The sequence below is a fragment of the Mauremys mutica genome, chromosome 10 (assembly GCF_020497125.1).
Source record: "Mauremys mutica isolate MM-2020 ecotype Southern chromosome 10, ASM2049712v1, whole genome shotgun sequence".
NCBI lineage: Eukaryota > Metazoa > Chordata > Testudines > Geoemydidae > Mauremys > Mauremys mutica.
Window position 1 is genome coordinate 49,542,947 of NC_059081.1, and position 21,564 is coordinate 49,564,510.

Genomic DNA, 21,564 nt, shown 5'->3' on the forward strand with positions numbered 1-21,564 from the left:
GAGTCTGCTGCACCCTTGCTCCTGCTCTTCCCCCCCCAAGCCTCCGGCACACCACAAAACAGCTGACTGCAGCAGGCAGGAGGCGAGGGATGGAGGGTTAGGTGCTGATCAGCAGTGCTGCTGGTGGATGGGAGACACTGAGGGTGGGGAGGGAGCTGACGGGGGGCTCCTGACATGTTACTCTGGCTCTTTGGCAATGCACATTGGTAAATTCTGGCTTCTTCTGAGGCACAAGTTGGCCACCCTGGTCTAGAAGCCATATCCTGAGAGTTGTTGAGCTCTCCGAATTTGACCCAAGAATGTACTAGAGAAAGTAGAATACCCAATTCAGCCCAACTACAAGTCCACTGAAGTCATTAGTGTTTTGCCTGCTCAAATCAAGGTTCAATTTGATCTGCAGACTTTACAGAATGTGTCACTGCACATCTTCCACCTAGTGTACACATGAAGATCCATTTCCTGGTCTCATCTAGGTCAGTGGCAAAAGCCCATTGATTTCAGTGGAAGTAGAATCAGGCCCAAAGATACCAGGTACCAGAAATAGTACCTAATTCTGATCACAGTTACACTGGTGTAAATTAGGAGTGACTCCAATTAAGCTATGCGTTAACTCCGTGTAGAAAAGTGGTGTGAATGAAACTAACATCAGTCCTGATTTTAATTTCTTTAACCTAACAGAAAAACACTGCAAGAGAATTTGCCATTTAACGGTGAACTGAAAGGCTGTTTATAGTTGATGAAAGTATTTGCATTTCCTTTGAACAGCAATGTTGCAATTGTGTTGCAATTGTGCAATGGAGCTTTATAATGTTTGGTGTTTTTCTTAAAGCCCCATCCTTTGAGTCTTCTGGTTACAACATAATCTCAGTTTTCTTTTTTTTTTTAAGTATATTTCTAGCCCTCGTGGTTGCAAAGAAAATCTTGAAAACATAAACCTCAAAGGCTCAAAAAACAGAAAGTAGATAATGAGAACAAACATTAATTTTGTTTTAAAATTTCATGATTTTAAAGTCAATCTCAATTTTTGGGGACTGACTCATGAGTTTTGAACATGAGATGATACTACTGCAACAGTTGATGTCATTAACACCTAACATGGAGGTCAGGTGTTGCAGGTGTTAATGATTTCATTAACTGCTTAAGTAATACATGTCCATAAAGGAATTACCAAATCCATATTTTTTAACAAGTTCCTACAGATGCTCTGGCTATGTATGTGGCAGAACCAGTAGCCAAATTGTTGCAGTGTTCTAAAACCATTGGGCTACTGGTTCTGCCACATTCATGGCCACAGCGTCTGGCTCGCTACCAAAAACCAACAGAGACCAATCAGCACGTACCATGTACTTGGACTTTCAGAAAGTCTTTGACAAGGTCCCTCAACACAGGCTCTTATGCAAACTAAGGGGTCATGGGTTAAGAGGGAAGCTCTTCTCATGGATTAGTAACTGGTTAGAAGATAGGAAACAAAAGGTAGGAATAAATGGTTGGTTTTCACAGTGGAGACAGGTAAATAGCAGGGTCCCCCAAGGTTCTGAACTGGGACCACTGCTTTTCAACATATTCATAAGTGAGATGGCTAAAGGGCTAACCAGTGAGGTGGCAAAGTCCAAAGCAGACTGCAAAGAGTTACAAAGGGGTCTCACAAAACTGAGTGACTAGGCAACAAAATTGCAGATGAAATTCAGTGTTGATAAATAGAAAGTAATGCACGTTGGAAAACGTTATCCCAACTATACATACAAAATGATGGGGTTGAAATGAGCTGTTATCAATCAAGAAAGAGATCTTGGAGTCATTGTGGATAGTTCTCAGAAAACATCTACTCAATTAATAGCACCAGTCATGCCTACAAATTCCATTATTCTAATGAATACACCGTTTTTCTGCTAGAATATAGAGAAAATATATTTTTGTCTTGATCTGACTATTGACAAACCATTTTGAATTAATTTTGAAAAAGAAAGGAATTTTAAATTGAACTGATAACCTGGATACCCAGTTTCAATCCAGAGGGTGTCATATGTTCTGAAAAGTGAGTAAGAAGCGTGCATATACCAGAAATTTAAGGAGACACTGAATGATTGAGGTATTGCTGAGTGTCTTTACAATTGCTCATAGCCCTAATGTTGCCACCCTTGTTCACACTGAGTAGTACTTTACTCCACTGATTTCAGTGGGACAGCTGGTACAGTTTGATAGCAGCAAAGACTGGCAGAATCAGATCCTAAGCATCACATCATATTAGTGTAGTCTGGCAGTAGAAATCTTTTCAAACATAGCCTAGAACTCTCTTTGTGCTGCCTGGTATGCTTCAGTTATAAGGGATATTCTTGCAGTATTCTTTATGTTCTCAAAATCTCATTGATCTCATTGCAATTTGGGATGCACAGAAAGGACAGGTTTGGGTCTTTTATCTGTATAAACTTGTGTTATAGATTAATCTATATTCAAGTTGGGATTTTATAGCTCAAGAAAGGATACAAAGGAGGCTCTAAGCCACCTTTCTGCCTCCTCTGCTCATGGGGCTGGCTCCTGTCCCATCCACACCCCCATTCCACCCAAGAATGGCTCCCTTTAGAGCAGCTCAGTAAAATCCCAAGAAGGCATTTTGTTCTCAGAATTTACTGATTTGTTGAAATTTAATGTTTTGCAGAGACAGTTCAGTTTTGATGATGCTCCCCCAGAAATTAGGCAGGATTTCAGCAGAACCCTGCCTAACAGATAGCTTTCAAAACCTGACTCGTTTTCTGCCAGCATACCAGCTGAGTTCCTCAACATCCCAGGCTTCCAGGCTCATGGTGCCTCAGTTGCTCTACCCATCCCCATTTTAGATGGGAGAGAGCTATGTGGAGAATGACAATTCTGTTTCACAGGGGATTTCAATGCTTTGAAATTTATTTTTGTTTCAATTAGGAAAGCAAACAAAAAAATTAGAAATTTTCTATGAAAGGGAGTTTTCACGATGCAAGATGGGGTTCTTCAAGATGAATTGCAAAGCTAGTTAAATCTAGATTGCTTACTGAGTGCTTCTACCAGCCAATGATTTTTTTTTCCACTTTGTGAAATAATCCAGAATCTTTCTGTCTGTGGTATGGCCAATAACATAATACTGTTAGAATGAGATTTGTGGTATCAGTGTTGTCACAAACTGAGAAATTATGAGAGATCTTCAGCAAACCAGGAAGAGCGAGGCCAAAAAAGAATATTTAAAAAGTTAAAACGTATTTGAATGCAGAATGGTCTCACCAGCCTGGTTAGTGGGATTAATGAACACAGAAAGCTCAGTTTAACTAAATTTTAAATTCAGTTTTCAAGTTCACCTCCACAATATATAGACATTGCAAATAGAAGGGTTGAAAAATCAGTTTTTCAGTTGTTCTTTTAGTTACCCATGAAGAACTGAGTTCAGGTACTTCCTTTGTGAAAATTCCAATAAACAATATAGAATCCTTTAAATAATCATCATAGTGTGTCTCTGATATAGCTATAAAAACAGCCATACTGGGTCAGAGTATCCTGTCTCTGACAGACACCTGTACCAGATGCTTCTGAGGGAGTGAACAGAACAGAGAAGTGTATCAAGTGATCCACATCATCATCCAGTCCCCACTTCTGGCTGAGGGACAGAGGTTAGGGACACCCAGAGCATAGGGTCGCAGCCCTGACCATCTTGGCTACTAGTCATTGATGGACCTGTGCTCCATGAATTTATCTAATTTTTTTAGAACCCAGTTATACTTTTGGCCTTCAGAAAACTGCTGCCAATGAGTTCCACAGATTGTGCATTGTGTGAAGAAGTACTACCTTTTGCTTGTTTTAAACCTGAAGCCTGTTAATTTCATTGGGTGACCCCTGGTTTTTGTGTTATGTTAAGAGGTAAATAACTCTTTTTCTTCACACCATTCATGATTTTATAGACCTCGATCATATCTACACTCAGTTGTCTCTTCCCCAGGTTGAGCAGTCCCTGTCTTTTTAATTCTCTCCTCATATGAAAGCTGTTACATACCTCTAATCATTTTTATTCCTCTTCCCTGTACTTTTTTCCCAATTCTAATGTATCCATTTTGAGATAGGGTGACCAGAACTGCGCACAGTATTCGAGTTGTAGGCGTTTAATGAATTTATATAATGGCAAAAGGGAATTGCCAGGTGAGAAATTCTCATGTTTTAAGTTATCTTACAACAAATTTGAATATCACCTGCTTTGTCATGTCATAGATAGTCAAAAAGGATCTGTGTTACCTCTATCCTAATCTACATAATCAGGATGGGAAATACTATATTATTACAATGGGAACTCTCATTGAGGGACTGTTCTCTGTCATGGAGATAACACAACTGACAGGTGCAGTATTTCTAAATCCTGTTTTGAAAATTACTTTTGTACTTTTCTCTCTCTAAGCGTAATGCATATGTGTAATATAGTCATTTTTGTAACAAAAAACTAGTTTCATTGTTAAGTATCCGCTGATTTTTAACCTGCTGTTAGGCTACATTTCATACAGGGCAAGTACTGCACATTCAAACTGAAATGTTGTCTTCCACTTCTATAGACCAGAGGCGCTTCTCACAGAGCGGGATGGCCACACAGAGAAGCTGCATCCCTTAAAGGGGTGTAGTGGTTCACTCCTTATGCAGAGTGAAGGGCTCTGAGAGACAAGCCTGTGGTGATCCCCTGGAGGGTGCAGCTGCGTCCATCACACAGCTGTGCCTAAATGTTGTTACCTAGCCCAAAGTTACCACACAGCTGACAGCCTCTGTTCAGGAGAACAGCGACAATAATGTGGCTGCTCAGGACAAGGCTGTATGAATCAAAATGTGTGTGGAAGCTTTCACAACACCTGCCTGGCACTGTGTCTGGCTCAGGGCAGTGTTGTCCATTTCTCTCATAACTCAGAGTATTACATCCACTCACAAACATGTCATGAAAAATAAATGTTATTTTTAAGTACAGCAAAGAGAGTGTGGAAGTACAAGGGCAATTCTCAGTCCTCTCCAAAGAATAGTATTTGATCAAACCCACCCCTAAGATAGGTATTTAGATGCTGAACGTGTTCAGGCATAATTTGCATTGGAAAGTTTACTCGATATGGCACTGGATAGGTATCTATAAAGTTAATTTTGAACATTAATTAAACTGATGAATGGCATGGTTTAGCTCATCTAGAATAAGTCTTGCTGTGCATAGTTTTGAAGGATAAAGTTACATAAAATAAATAACAGTAGAAACAAACCATTCCCTCACCTGAAGGAAGAAATTACTGATCAAACCTGTAACCTGCAACCCTTACACATGTGAGTAGTTCCATTGACTTGAGCAGAACTGCTTCTTGCAGGTTTGGGCCCAAATGAGAAATATTCTGGAATAACTGAAAATATTTCATATCGGTTGAATGTTTAGAAACTTCCTTTTAATAATAATATGAAGTTATATTTCAGCTCTAAGAAATGCAAAAGCCATGGGTTTTTTTATTTCACTGCCCATTTGGTAAGGCATGAAATCAAAAACTGACTGCCTTCAGCTATCTGCCAAGGGCAATAGTCACACTGAAAAGTATCATCTTCTTGGTATTATGAAATGGAAATACTAAATAAAAATAAAAATAACTCATATCCATAGTAATGAATCTACATATATCTCCTGAACACTACAGAAGAATGATGATTCTGTGCCCATTGTCAGTTAGAGCATCCCTCAGCTGCCCAACATACGCTGGCTACCATCTAGGGATCACCAGAACTGAAGAGTACTCCAGCCATATCTCTTCAGTGCACCCCGGAGAAATCCTCTTTGTTGTACAGAAAGCCACAGGTGCAGAGGCCAGTTACATCAGCTCTATACTAGCCAAGGATTCTCCTACACCATGGTGGTCTGTATCTGCCTACAATGGACAGCTTTCTGCTGGCATAAAGGAGCTGCACCATGGGCCACGATAGGGTCCTAAGGTTCAAGGCCACATCAGATAATCACATGGAGTATAATGTAACCACAGCTTCTGAGGTTCTGCTTAACCAATCAAATTCCATCTTGCTTTAATACTTTGATGTTAAGTATGACAGAAACATTAAAATAGCCTCTTAATATTTGTTGTTTCAAATGGATTTTGACATACATAAGGTTAGTTGTTAATCATGGCCAAAAAAAGGGAAAAGTCATGATCCTGTCATGGAAAAGATGCAAACGTAGTCATTTTAGTTAAATATGTTGTGGCACATGATAATTTAAGTTGTTTGCAATGAGACATTATGAGAACTCTAATATCCTTTTTAAAAAAATCTGAATATCTTAAAACCATGTAATAATACTAAATTGTTAGTTTAAAACCCATGCTCTATTGCATGGGAACCACATGCCATTTCAGTGGGTGAAATCCTGGCCCTGCTGAAGTCAATGGAGTTTTGCCATTGACTTAAGTGGGGCCAAGACTTGAACCTGTGATTTTCTGTGAATCATACACACATCCACACAGAATTGCCATCGAAATCACGGCTGTCTAGACATACTGTTCTATAAACAGATTTCAAAATTAATATATTAATATTCTATATTCTGTATGTATCCTGTGCAATTTCTTTCAGCATTGATTGCATGAACAGTAGTACTGTAACATGCAGTCTCTTGATTTAGAAAATACTTTGTAGTTTGTTGTTCAGTGTAACATAATTGACTGCTGATTCCCAACTCTTGACTCTAATGTTGCAAGTCATATTTTGGGCTAGAACATAAAGCTAATAGTATTACAGGAATCAATAGCCCTCTTTACTTTTAAATTAACACACTTTATAATTGGATAGCATGGTTAGCAGATCAGGTGGCTAAAAGATAGGATATAGTTTTAACTTTCCTTCTGGCAACTGTGTAGTTACCTAGTTTTGCAAGTGATGCAACCAATATGTTTAAACTGTGTTAGCAAAATGGTTATCAAAACCAGTTTAGCTGGCTTCCAGTCTAGGAATAGCATTTTTACATGGCACTCATTTTATGGAGAAAAAAACATCTGTACCTGATGAGAGAGAAAAAATAAATGAACTTGGGCTACAAATCAGATGAAATAAGATTAGTATAGTACTGAGCTAATATAGTAAAGTGATATTGAAGATACTGGATCTTGACTGGACCTTAAAAATAGGCAGTGTTACAATTAAGAAAAACAAAGACTAGTTAGGAAGAAAAAATGAATAGTGAGAAATTGCTGTAAGGCACTGATAGAAAGAGATGTACAGATGTATTGCTCCATTTCAGTTCCGGGTTCCTTGGACATGTATGATAACTGATCTTTCATGGTTCACTACTTTTTGTTTTTTGATTTGTCTTTTATTTTCTTATCTAAGAGTAAATTAAAATGCCTGGGGGCTAATAGTTGTTTCCATTAATACCAGCTGTGTCTAGCACTTTTTCATTTGTGAAACTCCCACACACAATAATTGCAGGACTGTGCCATTAGGACTTACCTCACAGAGACAAGGGGTAAGGCCTGAACTTCCTTAGGATAGGATAATTACTGAACATTCCTAAAAAAAATGCAAGAGAGATAACTGAAAACAAATGAAGAAGTGAAAACATCAGCTTGGTAGCATTCTTAGAAAGGGAGGAAAAGAAGCTAACTCAGACTAGCTTCCAAGTTTATATTTAAACATTGCTGTTCATAAAATGGATTACAGGAAATGTTGTTGTTCAGGTTATTTTGTAGGGAGACATGCTTACCACGCACCATGCTACTCCTTCCATATGTCACTAACCTTTGACTTAATGTTTCTTTTCATTCTAGAGAGAGACCTTTTTGGAGCAGAACCATTTGACCCTTTTAGCTGTGGAGCAGGAGATTTCCCTCCAGACATTCAGTCCAAACTAGATGAGATGCAGGTAATTACTTATTTATCATTTCAACAAATGGTTTCCATTAGCACATGAACACTTACCTAATAAGGGTAAAGTATACATCATAGAGCTGTCTTTGTGTTATAGCATGTTAAGAATTTGTTCTTTACTATGCAAAGAAGAATGAACTTTGATGTTTGTGGATGGATCCCACTGACCTTCAATCAGAGTTGAACATTTGACTCCCTGAGGCAATCTTGAATATTCTCAGTGTCTTTAGAAAGAATGCATTTGGCACTTAAGTGTACTAATTATTGCTGGTTGGAAATTTTCTGACATCATTTGACATTTTCTGTCAGAAAATGATGTTTAGTTGAAATAAAAATGCTCTGCAGAACCATCCTGATTTTGACAAAATTCCAAGCAAAACCAGACAAGTTTCCAATAGAACCCTGCCTAGTTTTCTGTCAGTTTACCTGCCTGGCTCCTTGGCAGCTGGGGGCTCCCAAGTAATGGGCAGCTCTGGGAGACTTGGAAATGTTTAGAAAAGGTCACAATGAAACTTTGGAATTCTGATTCATGGGAAATGTTGAAATTTCATTTATCATTCCATTTTGGAACAACTTTTTCATTTTGAAATTTACTGTGGACTGGAAATTCAAGTCTCTGACCAGCACTAGTACTAATATTTGAATATCAAAGCTAAAGTTAATAGGACATGAGAAATATCACTCAGAGGTTTGGCATCAGGAAAACCTAAGCAGAACAGTTCTACTGTGGAATTTCCACAGCATTGTTTAAATCATTTCTTCAACAAAGGGGTTTGAATTTGATTGCATAATGCATGTGATATCATCCTATAAAGAATGTTAGCATAAATCAATGGTTTGGGTAAAAAAAAACAACCCTAAAACATGTTTATATTTCTTTATACTATTTCTAATATCTCTTTTATCTTCTTGTGCTTTCCTGGGTGTTTAGCGTCAGCGATGGTTGGTATATTGTATTTTAATATCAATATTAAATCAACTTGTTATAATTAAAATCCTAAAAAATGGGCATGCTGTATAATTGACATCTTTTGTGAGGTTTATATTTTATGTCTGTAATTCAGGACCATTTTATGCAAATGTTTTTGGGGGGCTTTGTTATTTTTAAGAGGGGGTGGGTGGGTTGGTTTGGTGCAGGGGAGTTGTCTTTCAAGTCATAATTTATAGACTTTTTTCCCCAATTGTTCATTTCCTTATTTAAATATGGTTGCTTTTTCCTTTCCACTTACACGGGTATTGTATAAGTTAACTTTCGCATTTTCATCATCAGACCATTGCTAGTGAAAGTGTCTCTTCAGGCAAATATTATTTATCAATCTATTCTACCCAAATGTATCTGGAACCCAGAGGGAGGAGGAGAGGGGGAGGATGTTTCTGTCTTGGTTGTTGGTGTTAATTTCTCTTGCATGATCTTTTTACACAATATGAGGCATCTTCCATGCTGGCATATTAAAATATAGGGGTGTTGAAAAACCCGTGGCATTTTTTTGCTTCCATTTCACACTTGAACTTCAGAGGTAAAATTGTTGACATTAAGCTTTTGTATTATAAGATCTATATAATAAATTAGTTCTTGATTAGGATCAGTCAGTTGCTCGCCTATTTTTAAATGGAAAGAAATATGATAGGCAAGTTTAGCATCTTAGAAAAGTCATGGGTGGTTTCTTGGGCCCACAAGCCTATCTAAGGAGTCAGTGAATACGTGAAAAGAATTAGGAAGAAAAACATAAGCAGTTCCAAGAAACCTAGTGAGGCCAAATACCACATGTTCTGAGGAATATGACAGTAATGAGGAATATGAGACAAAACTGAAGGCCTCGTTTATATTCTATAGTAGACATGTATGTAGACCCAGCATGTTTGTACTCATTCACTTTGTAAAAATATAGATTTTCTGAGTTTCAATAAGTGTATATTTAATCAAATAATATAGAATGCTGTTATTTATTGGTTGTCTGTCCAGGGAGACAATTTACATAGAGTTCAGCAGTGAGGGCTAGATGACAACTTAGAACAACTGATCATTCAAGAGAACATAAAGCTGCTGATATAAGTGGGGAATTTCTAAGTAATTTCCAGTGTACAGAGTTAGTATATCTTTATAGCAGGTACTGTGTGAGACAGACAAAGAGTGAAGGCATAACAAGAATGTCAGTAAAAAAAGAACAGGTGATAAGAAAGCACTAAGTAGCTGCTATTTGTTATTACTGTCAGCACTGCCAGAAAAGATGGACTCAAATTAAACTCTCTGAACTTTTGGGTATCTTTCCAAATCCAACTTTAATTTTGGTCCATATTTCATAATTATGATCTTTTTACTGTCACTGTGAAGCCAACCTTTTAGGACTGATAAAATCCAGACATGTACCCAAATCTGAATTTTGCAGCTCAGACACATCTCTGGTAAACATGCTGTGACAGGATCCTCCCAGGGTGCAGCCTGGGACTGTGGGACCGCTGTGCCCCCTGAACTCTCTCCAGCCTGAGCTGCCTCTCACAATGCCTTGCTAGTGACCAACAGCAAACCCCTCCAGGCATTGTGATCACTCAGCACAATAACATATGGAGCGCCACACACAGCTATATTGCATGAATCTTCCCAGAGCCACTCACAAATCACCCAGAGAAAGGCACCAGAGCCAAATACCCCCAGCTGCCAGCACCTTACCTGAGGAATATACCATCTTGCACAGCTCAAGAAGGGCAGTGCAGATTTATTAATTGGTTCACTACTTCAACAATGGAAAGTGGTTATACACCAGCCTTTGTCAAACCTGAGCAGATTTGCCAGACACTTCATAAAAATTAACTGGTAAAGATAAAAAGTTAAACAAATTCATTGACTACAAATTATAGATTTTAAGTGATAGGCAGAAAGTCAGAGTTGGTTACCAAAAGAAATAAAATATAAACATGCAGTCTAAACTCTCAACCCTATTAGACTGGGCAGCAATTAGATTAAGCAGTTTTTCTTACCCCACTGGATATTGCAGTCCTCAATATACAGGTTTGTTCCTTAAACCTGGGCCAATCTCCTCTGTTGGAGTCTTGTCTTCTTCTCAGTGTCTTAGGTGCTTGCAGCATAGTTTGGGGCAGAAGAAGGGCCAAGCACATGGCCACTCTCTCTGTTTCATACCCTCAGTCCATGTGCTTGGAAAACACAAGTCCAGGCATGTCTGGGAGCATTGCTGAGTCTCCAGGCAAAGTTGAGCAATTGCCCTGGTGTGGCCCCATGCAGGTGAGTTATTGCATTGTAGCTTCCTTGCTGGACAATGGTTCTTGATGGTTGATTGATACCCCACCCGGGTGTTGGTTACTTTCCTTGCTGTTGCCTCTGGGGAGCTAATATCTGGCTGATTCCCCAGTTTACAGCATGTTTTAGTGACAATGGTACAACACAATTCTCATAACTTCATATGCATTAATGATACAGATATATGGACAGAGAAATGACGTCCAGCAGATCAAACCTTTGCCCTGATACTTTAGAAGACATGCTTTTATATGTAAGATCACGATTATATGAAAAAGAGGAATTTGGGGTTCCAGGATGCTCCCTCAAGGTATAGAATGTCACACATTCCTTCTGTTTTGCTGAAACATTTTCATCCCTCTGTATTTTTACCGTACTTCACACATAAATCAAATCAATCCTTCCGTATTCTCTAATCTCCTGAATTTGAAGTTTCTTAGAGGATGTTACATGGACGGAAACTTTCCCATTTCATTTTATAATGAATTATAGCAGCAGCAGCTGTTATATGTTCTAAAGTCCCACTTTAGTTAATCTTGTACAGCTTGCAGAAGCTGTGGTCATTCTTCTTTCTCTTCCTAACGCAATAAGAGGCTTGCCTTTATTTTCCCTGAAATCAATCACATTTAGATAGAGATCATTATCTGCTCAAATACATGTACATTTGCCATTGGATCATTGGGTCTGTGCTGCTTGAAGCCCAGTGGGTGCAGTCAGACTAACAATGAAAAGCAAGTCAACCAGGTTAAAAAACAGAAAGTTCTACCATTTACCTGAGCTCAGGACTCTGCTACACCTCAGCAGTGCTGGCCACTGAATGACTGAAAAACTATTGGAATCACTAGTGTGTGTCCTCACTAGAGCTGGTCAAGCATCTAGATTCCTCAGCTTTCCAAAGGGATACAGGCCTGAGTATGTCACCAACACTGCCCTAGTTGGTTTGGTAACTTATCCTCTGCTCTCAACGTTGTAGATCAGGTGTCTGTACTCATATTGGTAAATCTGGCCACTGTGTGCAATACCAGTTGTTGTGAGATGATGTTGATCTGCTTCGAAAGGCAGCGGCCTTTCAGTGGCTTAAGCTATGTCTACACTTAAAATGCTACAGCAGTAGAGCTGCAGCACTGTAGCTGCACGATTGTAGCATTTCAGTGTAGACACTTACTACAGCGGCAGGAGAACCCCTACCATCACTGTAGTAAATCCACCTCCTGAGAGAATTCTTTCATCAATCTAGTATTAGCTTCTTTGGGACTTAGGTCAGCTGAACTGCATCACTCAGGGGTGTCAGTTTTTCATACCCTTGAGCGACACAGCTGGATCTAACTTTCTAGTGTAGACCAGCCCTGGTTTTTTACCTCTTAGAGACACCCTCTTAGAGAAGGTAGTTTGGGGTCAGGGGTGGCTCCAGGCACCAGCGCAGCAAGCGCATGCCTGGGGTGGCAAGCCGGGGGTAGGAGGTGGCCTGCCGGTCGTCGTGAGCCTTCAGCGGTGTTTCTGCAGGAGGTCCGCCGGTCCCACAGTTTCGGCGGCAATTCAGCAGCGGGTACGCCAAAGGCATGGGACCGACAGATAACACGCAGAACTGCCACCGAATCTGCGTGACTGGCGGACCTCCTGCAGAAACGTCGCCGAAAGCTGCCTGACTGCCGTGCTTGGGGCGGCAAAAAAAAAAAGAGCCGCCCCTGTTTGGGGCAATTACTTTTCTGCATCAAGGATTTGTCACATGGAGTTCTATAAGATGCCCTCTCTCCCTGCCTTTTGTATGTATAATTGGCCCTTAAGAGCCATAATCAAGGGGCCATGAGCTACAGTGTTTTCATTATGTTTTTGCTCTCATCTCTGTTTCTGTTTCATCTGACTGTGGCAGAGCTCCTGAATGACTTCTCCAATGTGTACTAGCTATTGGGGAATGGATGATGGTTAGCTGACTGAAACTGAGTCTGAACAAGATTGAAATGATGGTGATTGGATGAAGGAAGTGACTGGAAAATATGCTGTCCTTTAACTGAGTGTGTTTATCCATCTTTTGTTACTAAAGTTCACAATCTGGTGGTCCTGTTTGATCCTCTTCTGCTGTTTAACAGTCATATGGCCACCCTAGCCAGGACAGTGCTTTTTCCTCTCTCTGTTTCCTAGAAATTGCAACCATTTCTTTGGATATGGACATTGCTATTGTGATTCATGCTTTCATCACTTCAGATTGTGCCACTAAAATGTGTTGTAACTGGGGCCTCTCATTAAATCAACTTGGAAATCTAAGGTCATGCAGAATATGCAGTTTGCTTAATAAGGAGAATTTCTTAACATGATCACAACCACAGATCCCAGGCTTCAATGTACCCATCCTTCCCCAAAGACTGGAGATGGGCATGGTTGGGTGCCCTGCAGATCAACAGGTTTGAGCTATTTCAGACCCAATGGGGAGTGCTTTCATGGGTTAATGGTAAAATTACTGCTTGCACTTAGTAATTGCTTCCTGAAATTTTAAAGTCATGGAGAATATGCTGTTTTATTGGGACAGCAGCATTTTCAGTAAAAAATCCTGCCTGTCTGCAGAAGCTAAAGTACATATATATAATGATACAAATAATATATTTAAATGTGTTGTGCTTGTACGTGGTTCCCTTTAAATGAAAAATTGTTGTGTATTACAGATATTAAATGCTATTTTATGTACAACAAATATTATGAAACTATCTATTATTGACTGCCCATAACGTATTTAATATCATTATTTTTAAAAGAATATTCTGACTTCTAAAATAATCCTGCTTTTCAAAAATAATGAAACAAAGCATAAATGCTCATCCATTTTTCTCCAGCTCTGGCATTTCAACTGACATCATTATTATGACAGCTGAAAGTGTTGGTCTTTGGGAGTGAAAGGTGAAGGGAGATATACACACTGCAATCTGGGTTTCATAATAAATATACAGCACCTTAACCCATATAATTTTTTAAAACCTGTGCATATGAATTGTGTGCCTGAAAGCCTGCACAAAGCCTTGATTGTTCTCAGTTAACTGTGAGAGCTACAGATAAGAGAAATTATTAAATAAAAAGTAAAAGTAGCCCATGGCTTTTTAAATCATCTCACCTCCACAGATGCACACAAAGGGCACTCTCGTCACCCAGATCATCCCCTTTCCTTGCAAAAGGGAGTTCGTCTGACTTCACAGCACTGTTACCACCCCTTCTCCTGTTACCTAGGCTCTACAGAGGATAACAGGAGTTAGCAAGCTAGGGGGGTACCTGTTGTTTCCCCCTCCTCCCCCATGAAGCTTAGATAGAAGAAATATCATAGCCAAACCAGTGTGAACTATAGAACTTTAAAATGCTGTGGGCCAAATTTATAAGCAGGTTTAAAAAAGAAAAACAATTTTTTGTATCTAAGACCGCATTCAAGAGCATGATATGCCCATGGAAACTTCCAGAGGCTAGTGCTGTGCTTGACAGATTGGATTTGCAGATTACAGAAATAAACCCAACAAAAAATATGTTTAAACACCATACAAAGAGTTCTCAGGTTAAATTCAGCCCACTTTTGAGACAAGAGAACTCTTGAAAGAAGCTGAAAAATGCCAGTCTAAAATGTTGATACGCTGAGGGATCCTCTTCTTCAAAAGTAAAATGGTGGAGATTTCAAGCAATCCAGGGGCTGTTTGACATTTATGTGACAGTGGATCAAATCCTGTTCACGTTAATGAATTAGTTTAATTGACGCCGATGGGATTACTCATGTGAATAAGGCAGGCAGGATGTGATTTAAGGAGGAAGGAATGTACTTTCTTTACAAATCTGCTGTAAACTTTAAAAAATGTAAAATAGTTATAAAAATATGTTAATACATGAAGCTAATAATCAATATTTGTGTGGGGAAGATGCTTTAAACTAGACAGACATAAGCACATTTTTAGTTCATGCAAATAATATTTTTTGCATTTTAAATAAAGGGGAAAATGTTAGATTTTCCTTTTTTCTTTGATATCAACATCTTGTTACTTCTAGAAAAACATTGACTCTACCCACATATTTTTGCCCAAATATATCAAAATGAACAATTTGAAAACAATCTGAAAAAGGTGATAATATGTGATAATATGTCATCATCGCAAACTTGTAGTTCATTTAAGTCAGGAAATAAGTGGATTGAAGTTTTATGCCATTCAAATACTTTTCTTTGTGCCATTGTCAGCCATATTTTAGGTCAAGTCCTAATGTCCTTACTCAGTTTTACTACATGCTTTCAATGGGAGTTTGGCCATAGTAAGGAGAGAAGGATTTGATAGTAAGAATGCTTTTGATAAGGGTTAACAGTCCTATCTAAACATATCTTCCAAATGGTGCATTCTTGATAAAGACTACTGTTTACAGAAACCTATGTAAGAATCATAGAAATGTAGGGCTGGAAGGGACCTTGAAAGGTCATTTAGTCCAACCTCCTGGGCAGAGTCAGGACCAAGTAAACCTTACCATCCCTGACAAGTGTTGTTTCAACCTGTTCTTAAAAATCTCCACTGGTGGAGATTCCACAGCCTCCTTTGGAAGCCTATTTCAGAGTTTAACTGACACTTGTAATTAGAAAGATTTTCCAAATATATCCCCCTTGCTGAGATTAAACCCATTACTTCTTATCCTACCTTCAGTGGCCATGGAGAGCAATTGAGCACCATCTTCTTTATAACAGCCCTTAACATACTGGAAGACTGTTATCAGATGCCCCTCAGTTTTCTTTTTCCAAGACTAAACATGCCCAGTCTTTTTAACCTTTGCTTATAGGTCAGGTTTTCTAATCCTGTTGCATTTTTTGCTGCTCCTTCCGATTTGTCCACATCTTTCCTAAAGTGTGGTGCCCAGAATTGGACACAGTACTCTGAGGCCTCTCCAATGCTGAATGGATCAGGACAGTTACTTCCTGTGTCTTTCATAGATTCCAAAGCCAGAAAGGGCCATTATGATAATCTAGTGAGTCTGATGATTTTAAGTCAACTCATGTTAACACTGTAGTTCCTGGAATTATAATATTATTTTATCTTGCCCTTTTTGGAAATCCTTCTTATTCAAGAAAGCTGGTTTTTATGTATGGTATAAGTTAAGTATCTGGCAGCTAAACCAGCAGTTTCTGTTAGTCCTGAAGTTTGCTAATTACAATCATAAAGGACAAAAGGCATATTAATAAAACTCTGATACAATATGGTACACGCAGCAAAGAATCCTGTGGCACCTTATAGACTAACAGACGTTTTGCAGCATGAGCTTTCGTGGGTGAATACCCACTTCTTCTGATGCAAGATAAAAGTTGCAGCATGAGCTTTCACCCACGAAAGCTCATGCTGCAAAATGTCTGTTAGTCTATAAGGTGCCACAGGATTCTTTGCTGCTTTTACAGATCCAGACTAACACGGCTACCCCTCTGATAATATGGTACATGAATTCTTTGAATGGATCAAACTTCGACTGTGTAATTTATTCTATTCTCTTTGCCATTCATATTACAGACACATGAACATTGAGCTATTTTTGTTTGCTTTGTACATTTAGAATATTGGGGAAAGTTTAAAAAGGACTGGAGGCCTAAACTTTGTGATGGAAAGGGTAGAGCAGGTCACAGAAGGACAGACAAAGGAGACAGTCGAAAACAAAACAAACAAAAATCAATGTGTCAGGCAGGAAATAGGCTAGAGATATCTAAAAGGCAAAACATACTGCACACAACAGGTGATAAGTAACAAAACAGCATTTTGTTTGGACTAAAAAGACAGGAATAAGTGAAAACAGCTGCTCTGTTTCTGAATACCTATAAGAGTTGAGAGCCCAAAAACAAAGCTTGAAAGGAGGAGGCTCCTGCAATGTCAGCAGATTCTCCGAAATCTCCCCAAAGTGCTTTTCAAAAATGGAGGGCCTGGCTCATTCTTTCCCCACTGCAGCCTCCAGTGCAAGGATCACACTGGCATGAGGCACCTGAAAGCACTACTCCCCTGTGCTGTGCTCCATTGCTCACAGTGTGAAGTGACAAGGACAGGACACCCTGCAAATACACAGATTTCAGTGTATCTCCTCAGGTACTATTTCTGTCATGCCCCTAGCTGGAGTTTAAAGCTGACCTCCGTGCCAGATGAATCCCTGTAGTCCCTCTGCTGGTGCACCTGCACCAATGAGCACCGGAGGGCATGCAGATTTTCCCCTTGCAACATAAGGAATGAATCAGTTCTTCGTATGTTTTAAGAGCTCAGTAAAGGTTTCATACATATTTAACTGCAGGTTTTAAAAGTTAGCAGAGCAAATTTAGGGCTTGATTCTGTAAGCTTTACTTTTGTAAGTAGTCCTTACTCATCAGAGTGCTCCCCTTGAAGTCATGAGGAGTATGTGTTGTACCAACACTGGTAATGTGTGCAAGGTCAGGGCATTAGCCTCTGTGTAAGTGGGCACAGCTCCATCCATTGCATTTAGCTAAGAGGTGCCCACTTACACCAGGTTTGTATTTGGCCTCTGTCACCATGCCTCTGTGGGTCACAACTGAGAATATCAAATTCAGGACAAACTGCTGAAAAATAGAGCAGACACACCCCAAAACTGGTGGTTATTCTCCGATAAGACATACTAGACCAGCAACAAAATATACTTCTGTTTCACCACACTGTCTAACAAGAAGTCAAAAAAGCAGTCTCCTTAGGGATTCCAACACTAGACTTAATGATGATCATCAACCAAAGAGTTCTTCTGATCCCAAACAACCAGCCACATACCCAGATCAATATATAACTCAGATCTTACCCAAAAATCACGCTGTTGCTAATCCTTTAGTATCTAATTTCTAAAGGTTTGTTTATAAAAAGGAAGAAAGAAATGTGAGAGTTAAAATTGGTTAAAAGAATCAAATATATACAATAATTGCAAGGTTCTTGGATCAGGCTTGTAGCAGTGATGGAATAAACTGTTAACTGGTTAAGTCTCTGGTTGCTCCCAAATCATTGGAAGGACCTCCGTCCCTTGGTTAGAATGCTCCCATTAGTATAAGTTCATAGTCCAGAGGTCGGAGCAGGAAAGAGGCCAAATGGGAATGTTTTCAGGGCCTTTTATAGCTTCTGCCATGTGGACGGAAATCCATTGTTCTAGTTTGTGGAAAATCACAGGTAACAAGACAGAGTTTGGACTCACATGGGCAGGTCACATGGGCTTAGTCATAGCAGAGGCCATTACCTACACTCTCTTTAGACTGTTTACATGAAAGTCCCTCAGGTGTGGATAGACATCTTCCATGGTCCATTGTGAGTTAAGTGTTCTTTGATGGGGCATTCAACTTGAATAGTCCCTTCATAATGTGCTTACTAACTACCTTGTGGGTGTTACCACAGGAGCAAACATTTGAAATACGGGTACATAGTTAATATTCATAACTTCAGATACAAACATGATACAGCCATACAGATACGATAATAATATTCAGCAAACCATAACTTTTTCATAGACGCCTTACGTGACACATTTTGTACAAGAGTTGTTGCAATTGTATAACAGTGGTAGCAACAATGATCTACATGGTCATATTTTAATCATATAACGTCACAGCCTCTAACTGAATGTATTGTTTGCTTAGAACAATTCTTCTGTGTTTAAGGCTTTTGTGCTTTCATTCTGTGTTGCCAGCTTTAGTAAAATTCATAAAAAATGGGGCAAATTCACCAACATGTTCTGGCTGCTTTATGCCACCTAGGCAATGCAACACAATCATGTACCCAGGCTGGTTCAACCAGGTCTACAACTGCTTAGTCTTGCTGGACCATAATAGTGATTCTGGCCTGTAATGTGATCTTGGTATGAAACTGCTGTTAGAAAAATCGTCTTCCTGGAAAATCTCAGACCACATTATAATTAAACCCCTTGAAGTTTATTTTATTTCTCTTAATATTATTTTCCAGCCATTAATAATCCCAAGTGGGATTATTAAATATTTTGACACTTTAAATTCTAGCATGTGACTTGAATTTTTTCAAGAGACGAGGCTAGCTGAATCTGTGATTTGCCTTTTATCTTTAAAAGGTATTTTTTTGATATACAACACATGCATGCTATTTATTCACGGCAACCTAATGAGAGTTACAAGTGTACATAAACAGGAGACTATCTCTTTGGAGTTTAAGTTTATATCTATCCACAATACGGATGACTTAAAAATCATCCTTGATTATTTTATCTTAGATGCCTTATAAAAACACATACTGTTTACTTCATACTGCATCAGCAACATTTCCCAAGTACATCCTACTTTCAGGAAAAAACTGAAATGAGCATTACAGCAGGAGCTACTGTAATTAAAATTATCTTGACCTTTTCATAGGGCCCCCTACCTTTCTTCCAATTGCTCATAACTGCAGTATTTTCACTTATCAGAATGAAATTTTCCAGGCTTAGTCTCAGCACAAAAGTGATGTTTCTTTTAAAGTTCAAGCCAAAGTAGTTCAGCATTTTTTAAGGATGAGAAGAGTGGGGAAAGACAAGAAGAACACTTTCTCTGTCATAAAAACAAAAAGGTTTGTGTCAGATTCCTGCCCTTACTTACACTGAGTAGTATCTTACATCACAAGTAGTCCCACTAGAGTAAATGGGATTACGGATGGTGTAAAGTCTTTCTCAATTGAAAAGTGGCAGAATCTGGCCTTTAATTTGTTTTTAAACACCTATACCATGAAAACAAAAGGAGAAAGCTGAAATTTGACTTGAAAATAGATAATAGTCTTGAGAATCATCTTTGAGTGTTCTAATAGCAATCGTTGATTTTGATTTGACCAAATTATGTGCCTTTAAAATGTATACCTTGAACATGCACAGTGGATCTGGTATGATTTTTTGCACTTTTTAGCAATGCTTTGAGTGAAGGTAGGTTGTGCAGCACTTGCACGGTTGATTTAGCTGCATAGTGTTTGTTAAAGGTAACAGAACCAGGTGAAAGAGAATGTTAGAGTTCCAGGGTTCCACACTGAGAAGTGAGGAAACAATAAAGTTAAGGTTCATAGAGTATCAGGATTGGAAGAGACCTCAGGAGGTCATCTAGTCCAAACCCCTGCTCAAAGCAGGACCAATCCCCAGACAGATTTTTGCCCCAGATCCCTAAGTGGCCCCCTCAAGGATTGACCTCACAACTCTGGGTTTAGCAGGCCAATGCTCAAACCACTAAGTTATCCCTCCCCACAGTTGCTTTTGTAAATTTAATGCTGACTGCTTGCGTGTATGCATTTTGCTACAACCTAGTGGTATGATCATATGCTGTTTCTCAAAAACAATGTGATAATGATATAGTTGTTGCTACAAACTTAGATACACGGGTGTAACATCTTGAATATTTTATTCATTCTCGTTCACTGACACTGTTTTAATTGTTATAACTGTCCCATATATATTAGCTTAGACTTTTTATATGTTAAGGTTTCCTCTATATAAGCTATGTAATATAAGAATGTAGGGCCAAATTGTATGAGTAAACAGTGAAGGAGGTGGCATAAGAAGCTGTCTTTACCGTTGTGTGATCCATATATGATCTAGGACGATTTGCAGCCTCTCTGTTAAATGGAGAAAAGGGGCTGTTATAGCCCTATTTCTTTTGAGTTGGGGAGGTCTCCACCTCCCCATACATCTCCAACCTGTAGTGTTGGTGACCATGTGGAGGTAGGTAGTTGCCTTGAGTAAGTTCCTTGAGACAGAATATTTTCCAGTGCTTCACCAGCATCCTGAAGCGTTCAGGGTATTTTTGTTTTGTTTTCCAACAAGGAAGTTGACATTTCTTAGATTCAATTCAAGATATGAGGCAGCTAATTTAGCTACACACTCCTGGAAGTTGCAGTAACGGAAAGTGGTAATCTCCCAGTAATATCCCTATTAAAAATTGTAATAAGGAGTTTAATATATTGTGGATTTACCATCCCTGGAGAAATATAGCAATATTAGTAAGGATTCACATGGTGAATTTTTTGAAAAATTGTATCAGTTTAGTAAACACATGCAAAATACTAAAAATGCCATTATATGCCATTAAATCTTCAGAAGTTTTTCACATTAGTATATCTACAAACCATTCTTTCATTCTTTTACCACTTGATATTATTCATTTTGTCTTTTAGGTGCATATTGTGTATTTGCACTCTGTTTCATGTAGTATTTTCAGACATTTGTGTATTTGTGATACATTTTTTTTCTTCTGCACCTGTCCTGATTAAAAGGAACTTATTAAAACTCAGCCTTGGAATATGAACAATTTTTTTAAATGTGCAAGATTCACTATGTGATATTCATTTTAAATTCAATTTTGGATTTTTGCACAAAGCCAAAAGACTCTGACTTTCTGGCACTAAAATCTTGCATCCTTGGGACCTCTTCTTGCAAAATTGCTTAACTTGACTCATATGAATGGTGCCACTGGAGCCTACGAGGACTACTTA

The 21,564-nt window shown here is 38.8% G+C and overlaps 1 protein-coding gene across 6 annotated transcripts in view; it reads left to right on the forward strand.

The window, feature by feature from the left end:
• GULP1 (GULP PTB domain containing engulfment adaptor 1) overlaps positions 1–21,564 on the forward strand; it is a 322,371-nt gene that overhangs the window by 298,477 nt on the left and 2,330 nt on the right. For 4 of the 6 annotated variants that reach the window (XM_045032402.1, XM_045032396.1, XM_045032398.1 and 1 more), the window contains one exon: positions 7,776–7,870. In XM_045032402.1, the coding sequence (XP_044888337.1) occupies positions 7,776–7,870 (95 nt within the window). Of the gene's footprint in view, positions 1–7,775; positions 7,871–8,806; positions 8,818–21,564 lie in introns of all 6 variants that reach the window. The other 2 variants (XM_045032397.1, XM_045032401.1) reach the window with 1 other exon arrangement.